This window comes from Podarcis raffonei, chromosome 15, assembly GCF_027172205.1.
Source record: "Podarcis raffonei isolate rPodRaf1 chromosome 15, rPodRaf1.pri, whole genome shotgun sequence".
Taxonomy (NCBI): domain Eukaryota; kingdom Metazoa; phylum Chordata; class Lepidosauria; order Squamata; family Lacertidae; genus Podarcis; species Podarcis raffonei.
The window spans coordinates 35,104,537-35,127,708 of NC_070616.1; the positions used below are offsets into that span (position 1 = coordinate 35,104,537).

General features: G+C 48.2%; 1 protein-coding gene across 1 annotated transcript in view; it reads right to left on the reverse strand.

Annotated features, from left to right (window-relative positions):
- Positions 1 to 15,293: 15,293 nt before the first annotated feature.
- The window catches only part of ZMIZ2 (zinc finger MIZ-type containing 2), a 108,801-nt gene continuing 100,922 nt past the window's right edge, over positions 15,294 to 23,172 (reverse strand). The window contains exons 17-19 of the mRNA XM_053367925.1: positions 21,244 to 21,416; positions 19,545 to 19,790; positions 15,294 to 17,083 (exon numbers count right to left, since the gene is read on the reverse strand). Of these exons, the coding sequence (XP_053223900.1) occupies positions 16,976 to 17,083; positions 19,545 to 19,790; positions 21,244 to 21,416 (527 nt within the window). The 3' untranslated portion in view covers positions 15,294 to 16,975. The remainder of the gene's footprint in view (positions 17,084 to 19,544; positions 19,791 to 21,243; positions 21,417 to 23,172) is intronic.

A 23,172-nucleotide genomic window follows, 5' to 3' on the forward strand; every position in this document is an offset into this window, starting at 1 on the left:
AGTTTTCATTTTATATGGTATTTTAGTTGCGTTTCTGGTGAGCTGCCTTGAGAATTTATATTATAGGGCAGTGCTAGGAATTCAGTTAGTTCATTAATAACTAAGAAAGGCCATGGACTTCTTCTGTAGGGGCCATCCGTCCATCTCCCTGCCAACCTGATTATCAGCCTTGAAAAGCCATGGCAGGCTGTATTTTGATCCGAACTGATAGCAGCACAATGACTGTGCATTCAGTGGGTGGGTGGAGAGAGCAGTGATGTTTGGTTCTGCATTTCCCTAGAGATAATCATGCATAATATCAACAAGAATGAAATCAAGTTATTTTGTGGCTAGGAAGATGCTCGCTATCCCAAGGAGTTCACAGCTATGGCACATTAGTGCAAGCAGTAATAACGGCATTCTCCACCAACAGCGAATAGCTACTGCTATGGGATAGGAGCACTCACTGGGTTCCGTCAAGCTTCCAGAAGCCCCATATTTAATTAGCCTGACGTGGGAGATGTGTGAGAAACGCTAAAAGCCTTTCTCAGCAGTGTAGTGTCCTCTGGGCTAAGCAGCAAAAGTTAGTAGGCAGCTGTCCTTAGATAACACCGTGATGCAGTTGCAGCAGGAGCTGTGGGTGGGAAGACCCAGAGCAAGCATAGAAGAGGTTAGCAAGATGGCCACACAAAGAAATCAAGGCTCTGGCAAACTGGATCTGCCTTTAAGAGAGACTGAGAAAAGGAATCCAGAGCTTCCTCTTCACACATTTGGCTGCTTACAGGCTGCCTGGAGCCTGTGTACCACTCCCCAGAGTGCCTTTTTGTTACCAGGCAGTTACATGTAAGTAGAAAGGGTCATAGCACAGAGACTGACCACATGCTAGGCAGGTTCATTTTTCAGCATGTCCAGCTAAAGTGGCAGGTCTTGTCTTTTTGGCATCTACTGAAGGCCTTCCTAAATGGCCTCGGCCCAGTATACCTGCAGGAGCGTCTCCACCCCCATCGTTCAGCCCGGATGCTGAGGTCCAGTGCCGAGGGCCTTCTGGCAGTTCCCTCACAGCAAGAAGCAAAGCTACAGGGAACCAGGCAGAGGGCCTTCTCAGTAGTGGCACCCGCCCTGTGGAACGCCCTCCCATCAGATGTCAAAGAGGTAAACAACTACCTGACATTCAGAAGACACCAGGGAAGTTTTTAATGTGTGACATTTTAATGTATTTTTAATCTTTGTTGGAAGCTGCCCAGAGTGGTTGGGGAAACCCAGCCAGATGGGCGAGGTACAAATAATAAATTATTATTATATTATTATTATGATTATTCCTCTTTCAACCAGCTTTTTAATGGTGCTCTTTACTGTTTTTATGATCTCATTTGAAAATATTAAGCAGCTTCTAAATGCTTTAAATAAACGCACAAAGAAATAACTGTGGACACGGCACTTCGACCATACCTTCTGCAAATAAAGAGCCTTTAAACCAATGATAGTCGGTGATGTCTTCTCCAAAGAAAATGGAGCCTGCAAAAATAGTCCAGAACACAATCTGCCTTTGAAAAATTCAGGAAAGAGAAAGTTGTTTGGCATTTGATTTGTCACGGTGGCCAGTCCGATGCTTCTGGGAAGCCCACAAGCAGGGCATAAGGCTGACTGCCCTTCCCTGCAGTTCCCTTGCCCCCGCAAGCAGCTGATATTCAAGTCTCATAGGAGCACAGAAAGCGGCCTTACACCAAGTCAGTCCATTGGTCTGTTTAGCTAGTATTGCCTATACTGACTGGCAGCGGCTCTCCAGGATTTCAGAGAGGAGTTCTCCTGGTCCCTCCCTAAAGCGGTAACTATTTATCTACAGCGGGTGGCGCTGTGGGTAAAACCTCAGCGCCTAGGACTTGCCGATCGCATGGTCGGCGGTTCGAATCCCCGCGACGGAGTGAGCTCCCGTCGTTCGGTCCCTGCTCCTGCCAACCTAGCAGTTCGAAAGCACATCAAAGTGCAAGTAGATAAATAGGTACCGCTTTATAGCGGGAAGGTAAACGGCATTCTGTGTGCTGCTCTGGTGCCGGTTCGCCAGAGCAGCTTCGTCATGCTGGCCACGTGACCCGGAAGTGTCTCCGGACAGTGCTGGCCCCCGGCCTCTTAAGTGAGATGAGCGCACAACCCCAGAGTCTGTCAAGACTGGCCCGTACGGGCAGGGGTACCTTTGCCTTTATTTATCTACTTGCACTTAGGGGTGCTTTCGAACTGCTAGGTGGGCAGGAGCTGGGACCAAAAGACGGGAGCTCACCCTGCCGCGGGGATTCAAACCGCCGACCATACGATCGGCAAGTCCTAGGCACTGAGGTTTTACCCACAGTGCCACCCGCGTCCCTCTAACTGTACTGTACTATACTATAAAATCAATAAAACAGTATTGATGGTTTTTAAAAAATGAAAATGTGATTTTTTTCTTACCTGCACTGATGATAGTCACTGTTTGGATGGGGGGGGTGTCAGGGTTCTCTTCCAGATTCATGATCAGTGACTCCTCTCTTGCCATTCCTTCCCTTGCTTTTTTTACACCACTGCCACCTACACCGCTGCCACCTAGTTCACACTCACTGGATCTTTTCCTTACCAATTACCAATCCCCCCCCCCCCAATTGAGACTTTCTGCCCCACAGAAGGGGAAGGATCAGTAACAGCATTGGAGCCAGATGTGTTTGGAGGCAGAAAAAGGCTCCCATCTATTCCAGCCTTCTCCTCCCATGCCTCCTTGTCTGTCTCCAGAGTCTGTGATCCCAAGTCTGAGTCAAAAGGTGCTGAGGGAGTCGAGACAGGTCCTTTCCCCATCCCTACCTAGCAATTGGGCTTTCTGCATGCACGTTGTTGAGCTATGACCCTTCCCTTCAGTTACGTTGTTTTACACTTCCTGGGTATTTACTGGGAAGGATTCCGTTGTTCGGATATAACTGGGGCACCATTCCAGTGCACCCAGATGTGGTCACTACACAACACAAGCACCACCGAGGTGAACACAGCCCTTTGGTGCTTCCACGGATGCTTTTTGTGCTGATGTCGAGAGCCGCAGCTGTGAGCTCTACCCGTGGTGGATTTTTCCGCAGGAGTCGAGTATAATCCCCAGGGATTAGACCTGGCTGAAGTGAGAAGGGCATATGGCCCCCACCTGTTCCCTCAAGTCTCTCTCCCCCCCCCCTTCCCCAAGCAGAAGCACCAGCCCTGTACCTGTCACTTTAAGCTGAGTTGTAGCCATCTGTTCCCTGGAGGAGCGCTTGTCACCGCAGCCAGGCATGCAAAGCAGCCCTGGTATGTGATGTGCGAGCTTCTGATTTAATCCACCCAGCAGCTGCCAAGATTTTATGATGTTCCTGACTGGTAGACAACTGAATTGCCAGGCCAAGACTCTTGTCAGCAGGATCCCTGGTGGATACCTTTCAGACGGAGCCATGCAAGGAACTCTGTGGCGTTCTGCCCTCCCCAACTTATCCAGGATTCCTTGAGGACTTTTGGCTTGCTGTGTCTTGCCCCAGGGAAACAGGCAATCGAAAAAGGGGTGTTCCTGGAAGGAAGAGGTAGCAGATACGAGCTACTAGAGGTGGAACCATTTCATCAATTATCAGAATGTGCATTATGATAATGTGAAGTTAGAAAGGTATTTATGTATTATATATATTACCTTTTTATATATGTCTTAGGGTATTAAGGGATGCTATGAATCTTTTTTGAGATATTTTCTCTTCTCCTTTTTCAAATGGGCCTCTTGTAGATCTATTTTCTTTATGTATCCTGTTATTTAGGTTTGGCTGCCTATATCCCCATTGTCTCCATACGTCAATATAATTCTGGAACAACCAGATTTCCTTTTGTTCTTTGTATTTTATAACGGGGGGGGGGGGGTCTTTTCATCTGGGCAGCCCAGGACCTCCATAGACATTGCGCAGTGTTGCATCCTGGGAAGGTCATTTTGGTACTGCTAATGCAGCAGTTTGACTTCTCCCCCAGAGGCGCACTCCATTGTCTCTCGAGACAGATGGATGCCAACAACATAAATGACATATATATTGTGGCACGCCATCGCAATCTCTGAGCATTCCTGGGGTAAGAATCCTGCGGTTCCAGGCCTTTAGCAAGGTTCATGTTTCTTTTTGGAATGAGGCACAGAGGAGACTGTGGTATCTTTATGATAGATGGTTTGTTTACACATATCTACAACCTGAGCCTACAGTGGAGGGGTGCACAGCATTAACAGACCCAAAAGGTCTTTTTTCTCCCATAGCTGCAGCCTTGAATTCAAACAGAAGTCAAACATTGCTCTGACTTTCTCTCCAGCTTGCTGTTTTTCTTCACTTCTCTGCAAAACTCCATTCTTGCCTTTGTCTTTTTCGAACTACCAGCCCCTCATGATGATACCAGGGTGGTTATACAGAATCCAACTTTCATTTCTGTTTGTGCCTGCATAAGTTTTTGGGTCGATATACTGCTTAATTGGTGCATGCTCTGTAGCTTCTTGCTGAAATCCTGGAACGTTGGGGTGGCAGGGTTAGGCTGTATGCCTGAGCCCACTTCTAATTCCTGGATCCAGCATGGATTCAATTCCTGGAATAGCTAGGCTAGATTCCTCGTGAAGTAATGACCTTTCTATGTATGGGCCATTAAGGTAACAAAGGAAATGGCTCTGTGCCAGATAGTGTCAAGTCATTGGTGGTTAGAAAGACAAAAGTCAGAGTTTAGCGCTGGGAGTTGTGTGTGTGAGTTGGAAGCTAGGAACAGGGCTGAAGGGCTCGGCAGCTGGGAGACAGAGCCACGCCTGATTTCTGCTGGAATCCAAGGCTGGCTATGGGAAAAGAAAGGCCCTCTTGGGGTGATATTGCTGTTCACCGCTTCATCATAGGCTCAGGTTGTATACACCGTATTTTCCTGTCTATAAGACACCCCCATGCATAAGACGGCCCCTGTTTTTTTGGGCTCCGATTTAAGAAAATAGGGGAAGATCTATCCGTGTATAAGATGCCCCCAAATTTTGGACATTATTTTTTAGGGGGAAAACCTAGTCTTATACACGGAAAAATACAGTATGTGTATATAAACTATATATCATACAGACATCACAGTGCCGTCAGCTATCTCTCATTCCAAGGAAAAACCAACTGGGTAAGTGCCCAGAACCCCTGGAATCTTCCACCGCTGAGAGATTGAGGTGGCATGCAACAGTATGTTCTGGGTTTTTTAATGCTTTTGTTGCACAAAAGCGTAAAAGGAGCCCTCCAGACGTCAATAATACAGTAACACTAGGGAAGCAAAACGATGTGTGCATGGTCTAGTATAAATCCTCCATGGATGCACCATTATTGCATGCTGCAGAATACACTTGCAAAAAATCTGATCAGCCTGGAGGTACTCATCTTTTGGATGCTTCTAATCTTAACTAGCTACCCGAGGCCTGAATGAACCAAACGGAACCAAACCAAACCTATGTTTTCTCCCCTCTGCCAATTGAATGTCATTGAACTGAATTGTGAGTGGAGAGAGGAATTTTCTATCATTCTCCAGGCTAGGCAGCTGATAGGATTCTCCATTGTCTGTAGGAAGCTGCTGGATGCTGAGACTATGAGAAAACAATCTCTTAGTTAGGCAGTGACTCATGCTCTGAGGTGTGTGTGTGTTTATAGTGAATGACCTAGATCTGTTCTTTTTCCAGGCAGGCAGGCAGGGAGGAATGAACCAGAACACAGCAATGAAAGGTAGAAATGGGCTAGCAGATGCTGTAAAGGCCCAGGCGGTGCTTAGTTGTCAAGGGGGGAGATGGTGTGGTTGTGTGCTTCATAAGGTCCACAATATGCAGCACTGCAGTGAAACTATTGCGTCATTCACACAGGGTGCTTTTGCATGTGCGGTGATGAGGCACGGCAATTTAGGGGCTCCCTACCTTTGATGCTTATATATATTACCGTACAGTGGTACCTTGGGTTAAGTACTTAATTCGTTCTGGAGGTCTGTTCTTAACCTGAAACTGTTCTTAACCTGAACCACCGCTTTAGCTAATGGGGCCTCCTGCTGCCGCCGTGCCGCCGGAGCACGATTTCTGTTCTCATCCTGAAGCAAAGTTCTTAACCCAAGATACTATTTCTGGGTTAGCAGAGTCTGTAACCTGAAGCGTATGTAACCCGAGGTACCACTGTACTTCACTTACTTCAGAATGGGGCATCCCAGTCCTGCTGCCCTTGAGGGTTCTTCTGCTCATTGTGTTGAATGGGCTCTGTTGGCACCTGTGTGTGCATGTCATGAAGAATTTGTGGGTTGTTTTTAGTACAGTGGTACCTCAGGTTAAGTACTTAATTTGTTCTGGAGGTCTGTTCTTAACCTGAAACTGTTCTTAACCTGAAGCACCACTTTAGCTAATAGGGCCTCCCTCTGCCACCGCACGATTTCTGTTCTCATCCTGAAGCAAAGTTCTTAACCCAAGGTAATATTTTTGGGTTAGCGGAGTCTGTAACCTGAAGCATATGTAACCTGAAGCGTAACCTGAGGTACCACTGTATCTGCAAAGACCAGGATCCATAGCACCATGAAAGTAGATTGTGAAAACACACTTCCAGGGAATAACTGCCAAGCCCCTTCCTCCAACCCAGACTGTAATTTATTCTGGATTATTGGTCTGACTCAAGGGGGCCAATTTGAATAAACTATTGTGGGTCCCCAGGTAAGCCCTGCCCCACATAATCAATCACAAGATGCAGTGCATGCACACACCATTTGAATGATAATGGCCATCATCTTTGGGGGGCCCCCAACCCCCTCAAATATTTTATTGGGGTGGATGATTGGACCTTGGCCCCTAGGAGTTGCTTCCTATGGTCTGAGGGATATTGTGTGTTCCTGGATATCAAATGCATCACTGGTGCTATGGGTAAGGAACTACAGTACCTGATGTTTTGATAATGTTCATAACTGGATGAGAAACCCATGTTGAAGGTCATTGCAGGCTGCAGAGAAGGTCCACCATTTACAAAAATGCAAGGCTAAAGAAGAAGGGGGCCTTACTCTAAAACAATACCCACTGGATTATGCAAGATAATGGACCTGGCATGATAGTAACTGGCGTAAATTTGGCAAGCCCTGGAACAAAGGGCAGATGAGATTCTCAGTGGTTACCTGATCTGCACATGGGAGCCCTGGGAGCTGAGCTGAGTCATCAACCAATTGGCCTCTCGCATCTTTCTTTTTTTCTTCTGCATGGACTGCGAAGACAAGAAAGTGCGGAAGGGCAAAGGTCTCTGGGGAGCTGATGATAGCAAGTGAGGAGCTGCTAATGGGGTTAAAGGAGGCAGAACATCCAGAATCTTCAAGGTACCTTAATGCTGGCCACAATACTTCTGAAGCATCACTACTGATGGAACAAGTAGAAATTCAGCTGGTCATTTTTATGTCCCTATCTATTTGTTTAGTGCGGGACGCGGGTGGCACTGTGGGTTAAACCACAGAGCCTAGGACTTGCCAATCAGAAGGTCAGCGGTTCGAATCCCCGCAATGGGGTGAGTTCCCCTTGCTCGGTCCCTGCTCCTGCCAACCTAGCAGTTCGAAAGCATGTCAAAGTGCAAGTAGATAAATAGGTACCACTCCGGTGGGAAGGTAAACTGCATTTCCGTGCACTGCTCTGGTTCACCAGAAGTGGCTTAGTCATGCTGGCCACATGACCGGAAGCTGTACGCTGACTCCCTCGGCCAATAAAGCGAGATGAGCGCCGCAACCCCAGTCGGCCACAACTGGACCTAATGGTCAGGGGTCCCTTTACTTATTTGTTTAGTAATTTTTATCACACTTAGCATTAATTCCTCCTATATCTCTAGAGACAGGGGTCAGGAAGACTGGCACCTCAGTTCCATAACAACTGTTCTTAACCCCCGCATTTATATTTTTGGCATGTTTGTATGCATTCCTTCCCCTAGCACTCCAGAACTTTTCATGAGACATCAGTAGACTGGATAGCTAAATCTTTTAGGCCCTAGGATACACAGCTACCTGGCCCAGGTGATGCCATGTGATCCACTGTGCAGTTTCCATGCTTGTTCATATGTTGTTCTGCAGACTCCAGGAGTGCCCTGCCCCGCCCCATCAAATGCAAGGCACAATTTGATTAGCAATGCCCATCAACTTTGGGGTGGCCAAAGGGACCTGGGCTTCTAGGAGTTGGTGCCTATGCTGAAAAAGTTGATCTTTTGTGAATTTTGATACAAACCAACCTGATCCACACCTCTTGAATGAATCTGCAGTTTAGAACCATTCGTCTTTTGGGTTTTGTACGTCTCAGAATTTTATGAGGCAGTTCAAGCTAAAAAAAAGAAAAGTATCAAATGCTTTTAGCAATGAGTAAGGTAAAGCTAAAGGTATCCCTGCCCGTACGGGCCAGTCTTGCCAGACTCTAGGGTTGTGCGCTCATCTCACTCTATAGGTCGGGAGCCAGCGCTGTCCGCAGACACTTCCAGGTCACGTGGCCAGCGTGACGAAGCTACTCTGGTGAGCCAGAGCCGCACATGGAAATGCTGTTTACCTTCCCGCTAATAAGCGGTCCCTATTTATCTACTTGCACCCGGGGGTGCTTTCGAACTGCTAGGTTGCCAGGCGCTGGGACTGAGCAACGGGAACGCACCCTGCTGCGGGGATTCGAACCACCGACCATGCGATCGGCAAGTCCTAGGCGCTGAGGTTTAACCCACAGCACCACCCGCATCCCTGCAATGAGTACTTTGGGGTAAATTATATTTAGAAATGAATTATCCTAGGAGAAAATATGTTCAAAAGTATATATTTAAATGCAGCTTTTCATGGTGTGTTTTTTTTAATATTATTGCAGATTTATGTAAAAATGAGAAGTTAACTGAAGAAATGTGAAATTGGTATGGCCTGGGAATAGATTGATCTGTCTATCCCCACTAGACTCCAATTCTACCCCTTACCTGTAAAAAGTTCAATTTTAAATAATTGATATTCAGCTGTTTTAGTCTTTAGTCACTTTACCATCTTATTCAAAACACTCTTCTGGTACTTAGTCTCCTCTGCAGATTCTGAGCCTTTTTGATAGGTAAGATTGATGCTTCCCTTTGCTCAGCTGGCCTCAGTAGGTGGGGGAAATGGCCTTTGCTTCAGATGCCTTTCAAGTTTCTCTTGCCATCTGACATTCCAGCAGATTGTCGAACTTCTTCCCCCTGTGCTGTTCTCCTCCATCTCCTAGTTTCTCTTCATTTACTCTGGAAATCAACTGATACAGATTTCTGAATTCCGATTTCAACCCAGCTCCCTTTTAGTTAGGAGGAGACCTGGGTACATTTTCTTATACTCCTTTCCCACAATCACTGGGAGATAGTAAGCAGCCATATACCAGGTGAGGTTACTGGTTCATCAATTGTCTGTTCTGACTGGCAGTAACTCTCCAGCATCTCAGGCAGAGAAGAGTCTTTCTTATCACCTGGTACCCAACCTGCTTAACCAGAGATTCCAGGAAACTTCTGCATAAAAAGCAGATGCTCTATTCCTGAGCTTTCATCAGGACCTGTTTTGACCATTGCCACAAACACTAGGGAACATCTTGAAGTTGTTGCAATCTCATGGTATGCCCTTGTACCAAATCAGGCCGTCTTGTCGAAAGTTGTTCCCGAGACAGTGAAATTTACCGGGTAGTGGAAATTCATAAGGCACAAGAAAAGGTTGCAGCGTTTGGGGGGGAAATTGTTTATAGAAAAGACAAGTAAGAGGCGACATGATGATGTTTATAAAGTTATTCATGCCATGGAGAAAGTTGACAGAGCCTTTTTCTCATGGGCATACAACTGAATGTTGGAAGATTCAGTACAAGTACATTTTCATGTAGTGCTTAGCTGTGCTATGGAACTTGCCCAGGAGACAGTGATGACCGCCAACTTGGATGCCTTTAAAAGATGATTAGCAAATCCATGGCGGAGGTGGCTATCAATGGCTAACAGCAACAATAGCTTTCCTCCGCCGCTGCAGTTGGGAGGCTGCAATGCTTCTGAATACAGTGGTACCTCAGGTTAAGTACGTAATTCATTTCGGAGGTCCGTGAGAACAGAACTCGTGATCCAGTGGTGCAGCAGCAGCAGGAGGCCCCATTAGCTAAAGTGGTGCTTCAGGTTGACCTCCTGCTGCTGCCGCGCCGCTGGAGCAAGAGTTCTGTTCTCATCCTGAAGCAAAGTTCTTAACCTGAAGCACTATTTCTGGGTTAGCGGAGTCAGTAACCTGAAGTGTATGTAACCCGAGGTACCACTGTACCAGTTGCTGGAAACCACAAGAGGGGAAGAGTGCTCTTGTGCTCAAATTCTGCTTGCTGGTTTCCCACAGGCACCTGGTTGGCCACTGTGAACAGGATGCTGGGCGAGATGAGCCATTGGCCTGATCCTGCAGGCTCTTGCGTTCTCATGTTCCCTGGTTTGCAAGGCCGAATGGCTCTCTCTTACGTGCATACAGACCACATAGGAAGATGTCTTACACCATCTCAAGATATTTGCTCACCAAACCGTGTGCTACCTGCTATTAAGTGGACATGGCTCTCTAGCAACAGGTGATGGGGGCCTCTTTTAATTGGGAGATGGGTGGAATTGTACTTTCAAAACATGTTGCCCTGCCAGGATAGTAAGAAACAGCCCTGACTGCTAAGCATCACCTTCACAATTCTTCTTCTTATCCTATGTTTTAAAAACAGTTCTAAGAGAACTGCTGCTGCTGCTCGCGTGAGTGCTGGGAAGACCGCTCCCTCTCCTGCCAACTCCATCTGGCCTAGGGGGCGGGGCCTGCACTCACCGCCACAGCATAAGAGGCCTGAGCAGCTACCGGCAGCAATGGACAAAATGGTTTTAAATGTTTTAATCGCTTTTAATTTGCAGCACCTTAAATGGTTGTTGTTGTTTTTTATAATATTATATTATTTCATTATTTTATTTTTGCTTGGGGTGGGATAAGCATTTAGTCAGCGCTATTGTTTCTTGCTTTGTTTTGTTTTGTTCTGTTTTGTTTTATTATTATTATTATTCTGTTAAATTATTAAATAGTTTGTATTTTGCTTTTTAAGGGGAAGGGTCATGGCTGCCTGGGAGTGGGCCTCAGCCAATAGATTGGGTGGGGCATGTTCCACAGGGGGGGATGCACTGGGACAACCGATCTCAGTGATCACGGGCAGGAGGAGGAGTTACGCTAAGACCAGACGATGTCATTACCGAGGAGGCAAGTTTAGTCATTGTTTGAGGACTATCCCTGCCTCCAGGTCTGGTCGTGACCGGAAGGATACAGTAATCAGCAAGGGAAACCCACATGACCTGAAAGTGTTGCTGTGCAATGCCAGGTCAATGATGAATAAAACCACTGCCATCCACGACCTGATTGTGGATGGAGGATTTGACCTGGCATGTGTGACAGAGACCTGGTTGGATGAAGCAGATGGGCGTGTCCTTGCCGCTGCTTGCCCACCAGGTTTCTCTTACGCACAGCAACCCAGGTCATGTGGGCGGGGAGGGGGGGTTGCAGTGATTTTTAGGAAGTCATTAGTCTGCACCAGGCGTCCTATTGGGAAGACCCAGTTTTCCGAGTGCATGTTCTGGAAGTTGGGCAATAGGGGCAGTACAGGATTCCTATTGGTGTACCGACCTCCCCGCTGCACCAAGGATTCCCTGCCCGAGCTGCTTCAGGTCGTGGCGGATATGCTCCTGGAGACACCTAGCTTGGTTGTCCTGGGGGATTTTAACATCCATGCCGACACAACCTTACAAGGGGCCGCTCGGGACTTTGTGGAAAGCATGGCCTCCATGGGGCTGTCCCTGAATAAGTTTGGCCCAACTCATAGCCGTGGACATGCCTTAGACTTGGTGTTCACCTCTATGGATGTTGGTGATCTGACACTAACTAAAAGCGAAACAAAAGAAGTGCCATGGTCAGATCACTTCCTGGTGCAACTGGACTTCTCCGCAACCCTTCCCCTCTGCAGGGAGGTGGGACCGATTCGGATGGTCCGCCCCCGCCACTTAATGGATCCAATTGGCTTCCAGAGAGTGGTAGGGGATGCTTTATCCCAAGTTGATGGCCTTTCAGCTGATTCCCTGGTGGCACGCTGGAATGTGGAGTTAACCAGGGCTATTGACTGTCTGGCTCCGAAGCGCCCTCTCCGATTGCATGGAGCCCGGACAGCCCCGTGGTTTTCCTCGGAGCTGAGGGTGATGAAACAATCGTTGAGACGGCTAGAGCGCTGGTGGCAGAAAACTCATTCTGAATCAGACCGGACACGGGTTAGAGCTCAACGTCAAGCCTACCAAGTGGCAATGGTGACGGCGAAGAGGGCATTCTTCGCCGCCTCTATTGCATCTGCAGAAAACAGCAGCAGGAGACTTTTTCAGGTGGTTCGCAATCTATTGGAACCACCTGTACCACCGGGGCCTGGTAGGGACCCCAAGATCTCCTGCAATGCTTTTGCAAAGTTTTTTGCAGATAAAATCGCTCAGATTCAGAAGGAGGTAGACTCCACCGTGGGAGCAGGGCCAGGGCGGGAGAGTGCTAGAGTTCTGTCTGGTCCTGTTACATGGGATCAATTCCAATCTGTTACCTCCGAGGATGTGTACAGGCTGCTTGGACAAGTGAAACCGACCACCTGTCTCCTTGATCCTTGCCCATCCTGGCTGATAAAAGCGAGCCGGGAAGGGCTGGGCAATGGGCTCTGCGGGGTGGTGAATGCTTCCCTCTGTGAGGGAGCCTTCCCAGACCCGCTGAAAGAGGCGGTCATTAAACCGTTTCTTAAAAAAACATCTTTAGACCCGGCCAATTTGGCCAACTGTCGCCCAGTCTCAAATCTGCCATTCTTGGGCAAGGTGATTGAGCGGGTGGTTGCTGAACAACTCCAAGCACGCCTGGAGGAAACGGACCATTTGGATCCCTTCCAATCGGGATTCAGGCCTCACCAAGGGACTGAAACTGCCTTGGTCGCGCTGGTTGATGATCTCCGGTGGGCTAGGGACAAAGGTGAGAGCTGTTTCCTAGTTCTGCTGGATCTCTCAGCGGCCTTTGACACCGACCATAACATCCTTCTGGACCGTCTAGAGGGGCTGGGAGCTGGGGGCACTGTCATACAGTGGTTCCGCTCCTTCTTCCTGGGCTATGTCCAGAAAGTGGTGGTGGGGGATGAGTGTTCAGACCCCTGGGCCCTCACTTGTGGGGTGCCTCAGGGGGTTTGGACTGGGTGTTCATCAGTATGCAGATGACACCCAGCTCTACCTCTCCTTTAAATCAGAACCAGTGAAGGCGGTGAAGGTCCTGTGTGAGTGCCTGGAGGCGATTGGAGGATGGATGGCGGCTAACAAATTGAGGTTGAATCCTGACAAGACAGAAGTACTGTTTTTGGGGGACAGGGAGCGGGTTGGTGTGGGGGATTCCCTGGTCTTGAATGGGGTAACTGTGCCCCTGAAGGACCAGGTGCGCAGCCTGGGAGTCATTTTGGACTCACAGCTGTCCATGGAGGCGCAGGTTAACTCTGTGTCCAGGGCAGCTGTCTACCAGCTCCACCTGGTACGCAGGCAAAGACCCTACCTGCCCGCGAACTGTCTCGCCAGAGTGGTGCATGCTCTAGTTATCTCACGCTTAGACTACTGCAACGCGCTCTACGTGGGGCTACCTTTGAAGGTGACCCGGAAACTGCAATTAATCCAGAATGCGGCAGCTAGACTGGTGACTGGGAGTGGCCGCCGGGACTACATAACACTGGTTCTGAGAGATCTGCATTGGCTCCCAGCACGTTTCCAAGCACGATTCAAAGTGTTGGTGCTGACCTTTAAAGCCCTAAACGGCCTCGGCCCAGTATACCTGAAGGAGCGCCTCCACCCCCATCGTTCAGCCCGGACACTGAGATCCAGCGCCGAGGGCCTTCTGGCGGTTCCCTCATTGCGAGAAGTGAGGCTACAGGGAACCAGGCAGAGGGCCTTCTCGGTAGTGGCGCCCGCCCTGTGGAACGCCCTCCCATCAGATGTCAAAGAGATAAATAATTACCTGACATTCAGAAGACATCTTAAGGCAGCCCTGTTCAGGGAAGTTTTTAATATGTAACGCTGTACTGTTTTTAACACTGATTGGGAGCCGCCCAGAGTGGCTGGGGAAACTCAGCCAGATGGGCGGGGTATAAATATTAAATTATTATTATTATTATTCTTTCTCCTGGGCAGATCTAGGAGCCTAACTAATCAGTAACAGCTTTATTGCTTGGAATGGCCAGGATAAGAGTCTAAGGTTCTAAGCTGTTCCCATGGGTAAAAGAGTGTTAGGCAGGGCCTGCTGGATGTTGCTGAACTCGTGTTTGCTGCAGTTGATAAGAGGACCACTGGCTCCCCAGCCCTGGTGCAAGAGGTACCTCAGGTCTCACTTGAAGAGGGTGAAGTTCCTCATATCAGTTTTGGAAAGGGATACTTCTTCTTTCTGGTTGCACCCTTGCGATATTTACACTGGCGTTCTCTGAAGACCCTCCAGATCTTGCTGGACTCCAACTCCCATCAGCCCAAGCCAGAATGACCAATGGCCAAGGATGCTGGGAACTGGAGTCCAACATCTGGCAGACTTCCACTTGGAGAAGGCTACTTTTTACTCATTTATCCCTTATTGTTATTTTGGTCAACTTTGTTACTTATAAAGTAGCACTCTATGCACCGGCAGCTAAGAAGATCAGGAGGAAGGAACTAGACAAAATAGCGGTCATCTGCAAAGGGGATTCAGATATTTAATTTGGCACATCTTACCTGAGAATCTTCTGCTATTCTATTCTATTTAATGCGACAAATAATTTTAGTAGCTGTGACCGTGGTTTTATTGTATGTCTGCACCCGATGATTTTTATGGTTATTGTTGTTTTTTTGTTTTTGTTCTCCTTCTGAATGATGCCATGGCCTATGGCTAGTGCAATAAAAAGTTTAATTGGAATTGGAATTATTTCGGTTTCTGACCTAGCTCCAAAATGTCTCCCCCCATTCTCCTCTGCTGAGTTATATGTGTGCAATGTCATATTTAGGGGCTCCCACAATCCTCTCTGCCGGTCAACTTTTAAACTGATAGGTTGTCTCCATCCATGCAGATTATCACAGCTATGTTCCAATTACAATCGCTGCTCCCAATCACTGTGTCTTCTAGGACGTCTCTGCTGATTGTAAGCTAGATAGCTTGGACAGTTAAGCTGGAAAGGGAAAAAGGGCACCCTCATGAACCTACCCAAGTTCTGAGCAAGGACCTACTGTTTCCCTACATTCACCCTTGATGTTGCAATAGGTACATTTTAAAACCAACAGCACACAAACTATTTGGTGAGCCCCACCAAAAAGAATCCTTTAATATATAGCAATAATGAAACAAGATACACAAAACTCAACAGAGCTGTAAGCACTTGGACACAGGGACTCCCTGGCTCAGGAAACCCGGCCACAAACAATGGTTTGATTCTTCCACAGGTAAGGTAACCTTTGGGACCTCTTTGACACCATCCCAAATGCAACCTAAACTGAAGTGGGCGCCTGAGTGGGATGGAGGGGGAATGGCAGGTCAACACACACATTGTTTTTTTTTGGGTGGGTGGGTAGGGACTGACTTCGCTGCACTTATTTCTGGGGCTCGGGATTAAAATGAGTTAATTCTCAGCATCCAGATCCTACTTTGGTGGGACGCACACATGTCGGATGCAAGGGCTGGACCCCAGCTATGGCTAAATGCATCAAGTCTCTGAATAGTGCACACAGCCCCATGTGGAATGGTCTATATTACAATCTAGGAAGCTTATGCACATTTATACAGAGGACTTTTGCCCCAAGGCTGGGAAGCCCTGGAGACTATACAACAGAGTGATGCGGCTTGCTTTTAAATAGTTCCTCCCCTCCCTTCCCCATTTTCCTCCCACCCTCACTTTTGTTTCCTTTAGTGTTTCTACATTATTTACATTGTTGTGCTTGTAGACGGATCCATTGACAGATGGAGGCAAGTCTGTCAGGTGGTGTCCTGGAAACTGTCTTTTTTTCTTTCCACCAGAGACGCGTTTCCTTGCTGCTGTAGTCCGCGGGGAGAAGCAATGGGGGGAGGGGAAAAGTTTTCCAGCTCAAGTTCTTGTGGGTCTGTTGGACAGGAACGGAGCATGGGGAGCGTGGACAGGTTTCTGATCCCGATTCATTTGGGCACATCTTTGAGGCTGGGAGCCATAAAAGAGAAAAACCGCTGCTATGCCCCATTCGAGGAGTTTGGGCAAGCAGAGCTGGCTCCTGAGGACCTCCAGGTTCAAGAACATGCAAGAGCAAGCAAACTCCATCTTCTTCCAGACACCGTCACTCTCTGTCCTTTCTTACTGGAGCTTGTGGCTTAAGAATGCTCGGGAAATGTATAAACGAGGAGGAGCCAGTTTCATCCTACAGTGTCACATGTTACAGGTGGATCTGCGTACCCCAAAACTAAGATCCAGAAGGATGTGCCCGAGGAGCGGAAGGTTATTGACTGTGCTAACATTTCAGGGAAAACCCTGTGGCTCCATTTCCTCCTTCCCTGGCTGTGGGTTTTCTAGGCTGTCTGGGGGGGCAGATCGGCTGAACTGCTACAGCTGCCATGTGGATAACCTTGCTGTGGTGTGAGCATCTTGTTAACAACTAAGTCTTCAAGGAACAGCGCCCCCTCCCCAACTCTCCTTTGGGCTTGAAGGGTTCCCAGTATGGCTAAAGCAAGCTGCTCTACTGTCCACTGGAGCCCTTCTGGAGGGTAGAGACAATTCTGACAAAACTGGATTACTGCCTGGCCAAAGTTTCTCGGGCTGCCTTAGTACGGTTCTGACTCGCTGGCAGGTTTCTGTGGGCACTGCCACTTTACCAAGGCAATGCCCCTCTCTCGATGGGAGCCTGGGAAGCTATGGGATGCATTATGTGAGTGCCGATGTGTGTGTGTGCTTGTGTATGTGATGTGCAGGTGGTGTTTGGAGCTTGGTGACTGTGTTCCTTAAAGGGTGACTTCAGTTGTTCTCGAACAAAGAAAGCAGGTCATCGTTGCTGTTATTGGGGAGATCAGGGGGTCCTAAGTAGGACAGCAGCTCATCTGGGTTCGTCAGCTCAGGAAGAAGCTGAAGGCGAAACAGAAAGAACAGGGTTAACTCGTAATCACCTCTTCTGCCTCCCCTCCTGAAATTCCTTCATGGGCTTCCCTGGATGGGTGACCATTGATCCTGAGCAAACTTCTTGTCACACTCCCTGTGATCATGGTCATCCAGCTCCACCACCCTCATCCTGCTCCCTCAAACAGCTCCATCAACTTCCCCTTGCTGCCCCATATGCATGGAAGTGCCTCCTGGAACGTCGCCATGCAACCACCTCCCTTATTTCCTTCAATTCCTCCCCAAAACATGCCTTTTCCGGGAAGTCTTTTGGATGGTTCCTCTAGCCCTTACTGAAAACAAAAGCCAAATACGTGTAGCTGAAGTTGTCGCTATTCTTTTCCTGTCTATCCAGGCCTCCATTTCCGCCCTGTCACTGTTGTTTCCCTGTCTCTATTTTTAGATTGTAAGCCCCCTGGGGCAGGGATTTGTCATCTCTGTCCTTTATAAAGAGCCACGTGGGCAGATGGCGCTATATAAATAAGCAACTTCTACGCTTTTGAGCTGAACAGCAGTGCAATGAGCATCCAGAGTAGGACCTGGACTTCAGAATCAAAAACACGCCCAGAAGATTCTGCAGGGGAGGGGATAGGTAAAGCTCTTGCAAGATGCACCATGGAAATATTTTTTGATCACTCACAGAATGAAGGTTCCCTCCTAAAAGTCAAGTCAAGGTCTGATCATTGGAAGAGATACACTCTCTTTCCTTGATTAAAGCATTTCCCCATTAATTCCAGGACCAGGACACAAAAAATTGGTCACCTGTGAGTTCTAGTGACTGATATTCAGAGACCTACTGCCTCTGATGCCAGAGGTACTACACAGCCATCATGGCTGACAGTTATCTGAAAGCCTGGAGATTTGCTGCTGGCCAGTGTTGACAATAGATGGACTAAAGCTGTACTGGGCAGCTTCCTATGCTCCAGATAGGAATCAAGGGGAGTGCTGCACCTTAACTGCAAACGAAGTAGGCATGAGGCAGAGGAAGACGAATTAAGCCACCTGCCTGAAGGGAGCTGAGCGCCACCAGGGAAGCTTCGCACCAAAAACGGACCAGCAAACCGAGAGCCAAGCTGGGAAGAAGGCCAGGGCCAAGGAGTCCCACCAGCTGCAGTTGATGCAAGTAGCTGAACAAGGCGGAAGGAGCCATGTCTGCCTCTTTCCTTCCCCAAAGGACTGACAGAACCAGCTGCCTTGTCTCCTGCGGGTTTAGCGTCCCAGTTCTTAGATTCCCTGAATAGCCTGACAGTGAAATGCTCAATCCTCAGGCAAGACACAAAAAATAGAAAAGGGGGTGGGAAACCATGATAGCGACTCTAGCAGGGGTGGGGAGCAACCTTTTACTGTCTGAGGGCCACATGCCAGGGGTGGGCAGGGCCTGAGTCTGACAACGGCTCAGGACCGCAACACCTCAAGGACCACCTCTTTCCATATGAACCTACCCAGACCCTGAGATCATCTTCTGAGGCCCTCCTTCATGTGCCTCCTCCTTGAGAGGTCCGGAGGGTGGCAGCACGAGAACGGGCCTTCTCTGCAGTGGCTCCCCGTCTGTGGGATGCTCTCCCCAGGGAAATTTATAATACACCTTTAGGTGCCAGGCAAAAGCGTTCCTTTTTAACAAGGCCTTTGGTTGATTTGAATGACATCCTAAGCCCTTTTAAAATGTGGGGTGTTTTTTGGAAGGAAGGGGTTATTGGGTTGTCGTTTTTATTTTTATTTTTGATTATTTTGATCACTGCCTTGTCGTGCGAAGGGGCTTGAATAACTCCAAGAAACTAAGAGCTACGCCGTGCAGGGCCACCCAAGACGGACAGGTCATAGCTGAGAGTTTAGACTCTGGAGAAGGAACTGGCAAACCACTGCAGTATTTTGCCAAGAAAACTCCATGGACATAAAAAAGGAGAAGCTTTGAGAAGAAAGTGAGTTTCCAATGCATGCTCTGGTTCATGGGGTCACGGAGAGTCGGACACGACTAAACAACAACAACAAATATATTTTGTGGTTTTAGATTTTGATTTTGTTCTGTGAACCGCCCTGAGACCTCTAGGTATAGGGTGGTATAATAATAATAATAATAATAATAATAATAATGATGATGATGATGATGATGATGCCTCTTGCTTTTCTGCACGGAAGATGGAGGGGGGAGGGAGGGAGTGCTTGGAAACTAGCCTATGTCACAAAGACAACCTCTACATTTCTTGCTCAGCTCACTTCTGCCTCAGGCCCTGTCCTCTGCTGACAGGTGGTGCTCAGAAGCTTGCCCAGGAGCAGCCCCCTGAGCCAGACAAAACATCCCCCTCTCCTGCATTACGGCTTTGAAACTGGGACCACATGGTGCTGAGAGGAGCAGCGAGGTGGGAGACAAGTGAGACCTTCTCAAGCGATGGGAGGGTTTGCATGGGGGTTTGGGGAGTGTAAGGCTACTTACATCCAGGGAAGGCTCAGAGCCTTCTCCAGGTCCCTGTGGACCTCCCATCCCAGGCCCAGGGTTGAAGGCGAGATCTCCTGCGTGCGCCTGGCCCCCGGAGGCTGGCTGTCCTATGGGCTGCCGCGACTGGGGCGGGGGAGGGTTCCGATGGTGGAGCTGCTGCCCTTGCTGGCTGCCAAGGTTGGGGTTGTTGAGCCCCTGCTGCATAGGGTTGTGGGAAGTCTCCATCCTGCTAGACGGGGGCATCTGCAATTGCAAAAGAGGAAAACGGAACGCTGAGAAACACACAGTGGCAGAGGTTCCATTTGGGGCAGGGCTGCAAGCACACCTCACATTTTGTACCCCACCACCACCATTTGCCACACCCCCATCTCTGGGTATGTTAGCTGGCAGTTTTGCACATTGGAAAGAAATGGCAATAGTAAAGTCACAGGTGTTTGCATATGCTATGGTACTAGGGTAAAGGTAAAGGGACCCCTGACCATTAGGTGCAGTCGTGGCCAACTCTGGGGTTGTGGCGCTCATCTCGCTTTATTGGCCGAGGGAGCCGGTGTACAGCTCCCAAGTTGTGGCCAGCATGACTAAGCCACTTCTGGCAAACCAGAGCGGCACACGGAAAAACCGTTTATCTTCCCGCCGGAGCGGTACCTATTTATCTACTTGCACTTTGACGTGCTTTCGAACTGCTAGGCTGGCAGGAGCAGGGACCGAGCAACAGGAGCTCACTGAACTCCCATCAGCCTGGCCAGCAATTGGAGATCATGGGATTTATACTGCAACAAGTATATGGCAGGAACCCCCAAACTCGGCCCTCCAGCTTTTTTGGGACTACAACTCCCATCATCCCTAGCTAACAGGGCCAGTGGTCAGGGATGGTGGGAATTGTAGTCCCAAAACATCTGGAGGGCCGAGTTTGGGGATGCCTGGTATATGGAGAACGTTCGTTTTCCCAGCCCAGGGCTATAAGGAGAAAACACATCAATGGCTCAGTAAGCTCTACAATGCCCCCTGGTGGCTACAGAGGGAACCCCAACAAAATCCTGCAGCCTCTTCTCGTTTGCTAAACATCAGCCCAATGCCTGATTGTCACACGAGAGGAGAGCGAAAATCAATGGCTTTATGTTCGGATCTCCTGCAAAATGATGCTTAAAGGGTCTAAGGCTCTCTGGTCCGAGGGCCATTTCTACAGCTCTTATTTCAAAGGCACTGCCTCTAAAAGGAGTGGGCAGCCTTTGCCCCTCTGGGTGTTGCTGAACTACAATTCCCATCAGCCCCAGCAAGCCCAGCTGATAGCCAGAGACGTTGGGAGTTGTAGTTCAGTAAAATCTGAAACGGCTGGAGGTTCTTGGGAATCTAAACTGCACTCTGAACTCCTCCAAAACCCAGTAGCAAGATTGTTCTATGTCGGGGTGGGAAACAAATCTTGCAGGTTGTTTCAGTATCTCCAAGAACCGTACAGCAGCTGCAGGAGCCGAGCAATGGCAGACTTTGGGCTCTCAAATTTCAGCAGCGCCCTGGGCAATGCTAAAATTTGGAGCCCCCTGCCTCTCACACTCCATTCTAGAGCATTGTTGTGGTGCCCCACCCCCAGTGCAGCAGAATGGGTTGTGCTACCCTAAAACTGCCTCTGAGCTGCGATCCCGGAAGGAATAGCTGGTGCAGAATAAGCCCCGTCCTCCTCCTTGGCATTTGTGCTGACCTGTCCAGGGATGGAGGGAGCAGGTGGCTTTTCGGGAGTCAGCATACTGCTGGGAATGTCAGACTGGTATGAGATGGGGGGAGGTCCTTGGTTGAATTCATTTAATGTCGGGGTGCCGGGGTTCACAGTAGGGAAGGAGTCAGGAAAAGTCCCAGGGCCAGAAAAGCTTGAACCTGTTGAGAGAGGGAAGCAAAATCCAAATCAGTCGGGGGGGAAGGAGCAAAAGGGTGAATCAGGACACAGAGATGATTCTCCTTATGCACAGTTCCAGGAGTCAAAAGGTGGAAGAGGGGCTCTGGACAGGAATGTGAGCAAGAACCAGACGTGTGAGGTGGTTTGGGACTCTGCACCCCTTTTTAAAACTTAGTGCTAGGTAGAGAATTCCTTTGGGGATTGGTTAGTACTTATACAAAGTGCTTAGTATTTGGGTGATCAAGTCCACCATCAGAAATGCAAACATAATGAGTTCTATCCAATGGTAGTTCTAGACTGTGTGCACACCATATATTTAAAGTGTTGGGGGCCTTTAAGAGAGAGCACCGAAGAACCCTTACTGTCTGCTGTGAACAAGTTGCTTAGCACTTTGTGGACAGAATCCCTTGGATCCTTTCTGACTTGGACACTATAATTGATACACGTCCTATGGGTGTATGAATGTCCATTGTTAATGGATATTTTTCAAATTTTACAGCCTGAGGATGTGGACAGGTTCCTTGGGCATGTGCGAGATACCACACGTGTGCTGTTTTGGTTGTAATTACAGTGGTACCTCAGGTTACATAAGCTTCAGGTTACAGACTCCGCTAACCCAGAAATAGTACCTCGGGTTAAGAACTTTGCTTCAGGATGAGAACAGAAATCGTGCTCCGGTGGCGCAGAGGCAGCAGGAGCCCCATTAGCTAAAGTGGTGCTTCAGGTTAAGAACAGTTTCAAGTTAAGAACGGACCTCCGGAACGAATTAAATTCTTAACCCGAGGTACCACTGTATTTGTATGTTTTGAACAGATTTTATACATATATATAGTTTTAATTCTGTCAGCATTTAATTGCTTTTAAATGATTGCTTTTTTCTATATTTTTAGCAATTTTTATCTGTAAACTGCCTTGGGATATAAATGTAATAATACAGTGGTACCTTGGGTTAAGAACTTAATTCGTTCTGGAGGTTTGTTCTTAATCTGAAACTGTTCTTAACCTGAAGCACCACTTTAGCTAATGGGGCCTCCTGCTGCCGCTGCGCAATTTCTGTTCTCATCCTGAAGCAAAGTTCTTAACCCGAGGTACTATTTCTGGGTTAGCTGAGTCTGTAACCTGAAACGTCTGTAACCCAAAGTACCACTGTTATGATAATGTTGTCGTCATCATCGTCATCAACCTCAACAACAACATGTCACAGAGCTATAATTCCCAGCACCCTTAAACTACAGTTCTCAGAGTTCAGGGGAGGGGAGAGATATGCTTTAAATGTATAATGTGTAGGCACATTCAAATTAATGACCCTAAGTTAGTCATGTTCATTCTGTTCTGTGCACCATCTCTTTTCTCTTTCCGCCTAACTCAGCCCTCAGCGCACATTCCCTGCTAGAACTGCGTCCACGTATGTGTAACTGGAAGAAGCCACAAGGTTCCCCCGCTGTTAACCACTCTGCCTCCCCTTCTGTCCCCTTTCTCTGCTTTTATCCAGTGTCAAATCTTAGCCTGTAAGCTCCTTGGGGCAGGGACCTGACCCACTTGTGCTCTGTAAAACACCGTGCAAACCAATGACGTTATATAAAATAAACACAAAAATAAACAATAGGGAAGCTTACAAGGACGAAACGATCCAATAACAGCACTGTACGTACAAAGGTTTGGACTTCTGGTGACAAAGTGGAGACGTAAGTATTGATCGGGGCGGAGGGAATGTACCCAGGGGCTGCAAAAGACCTA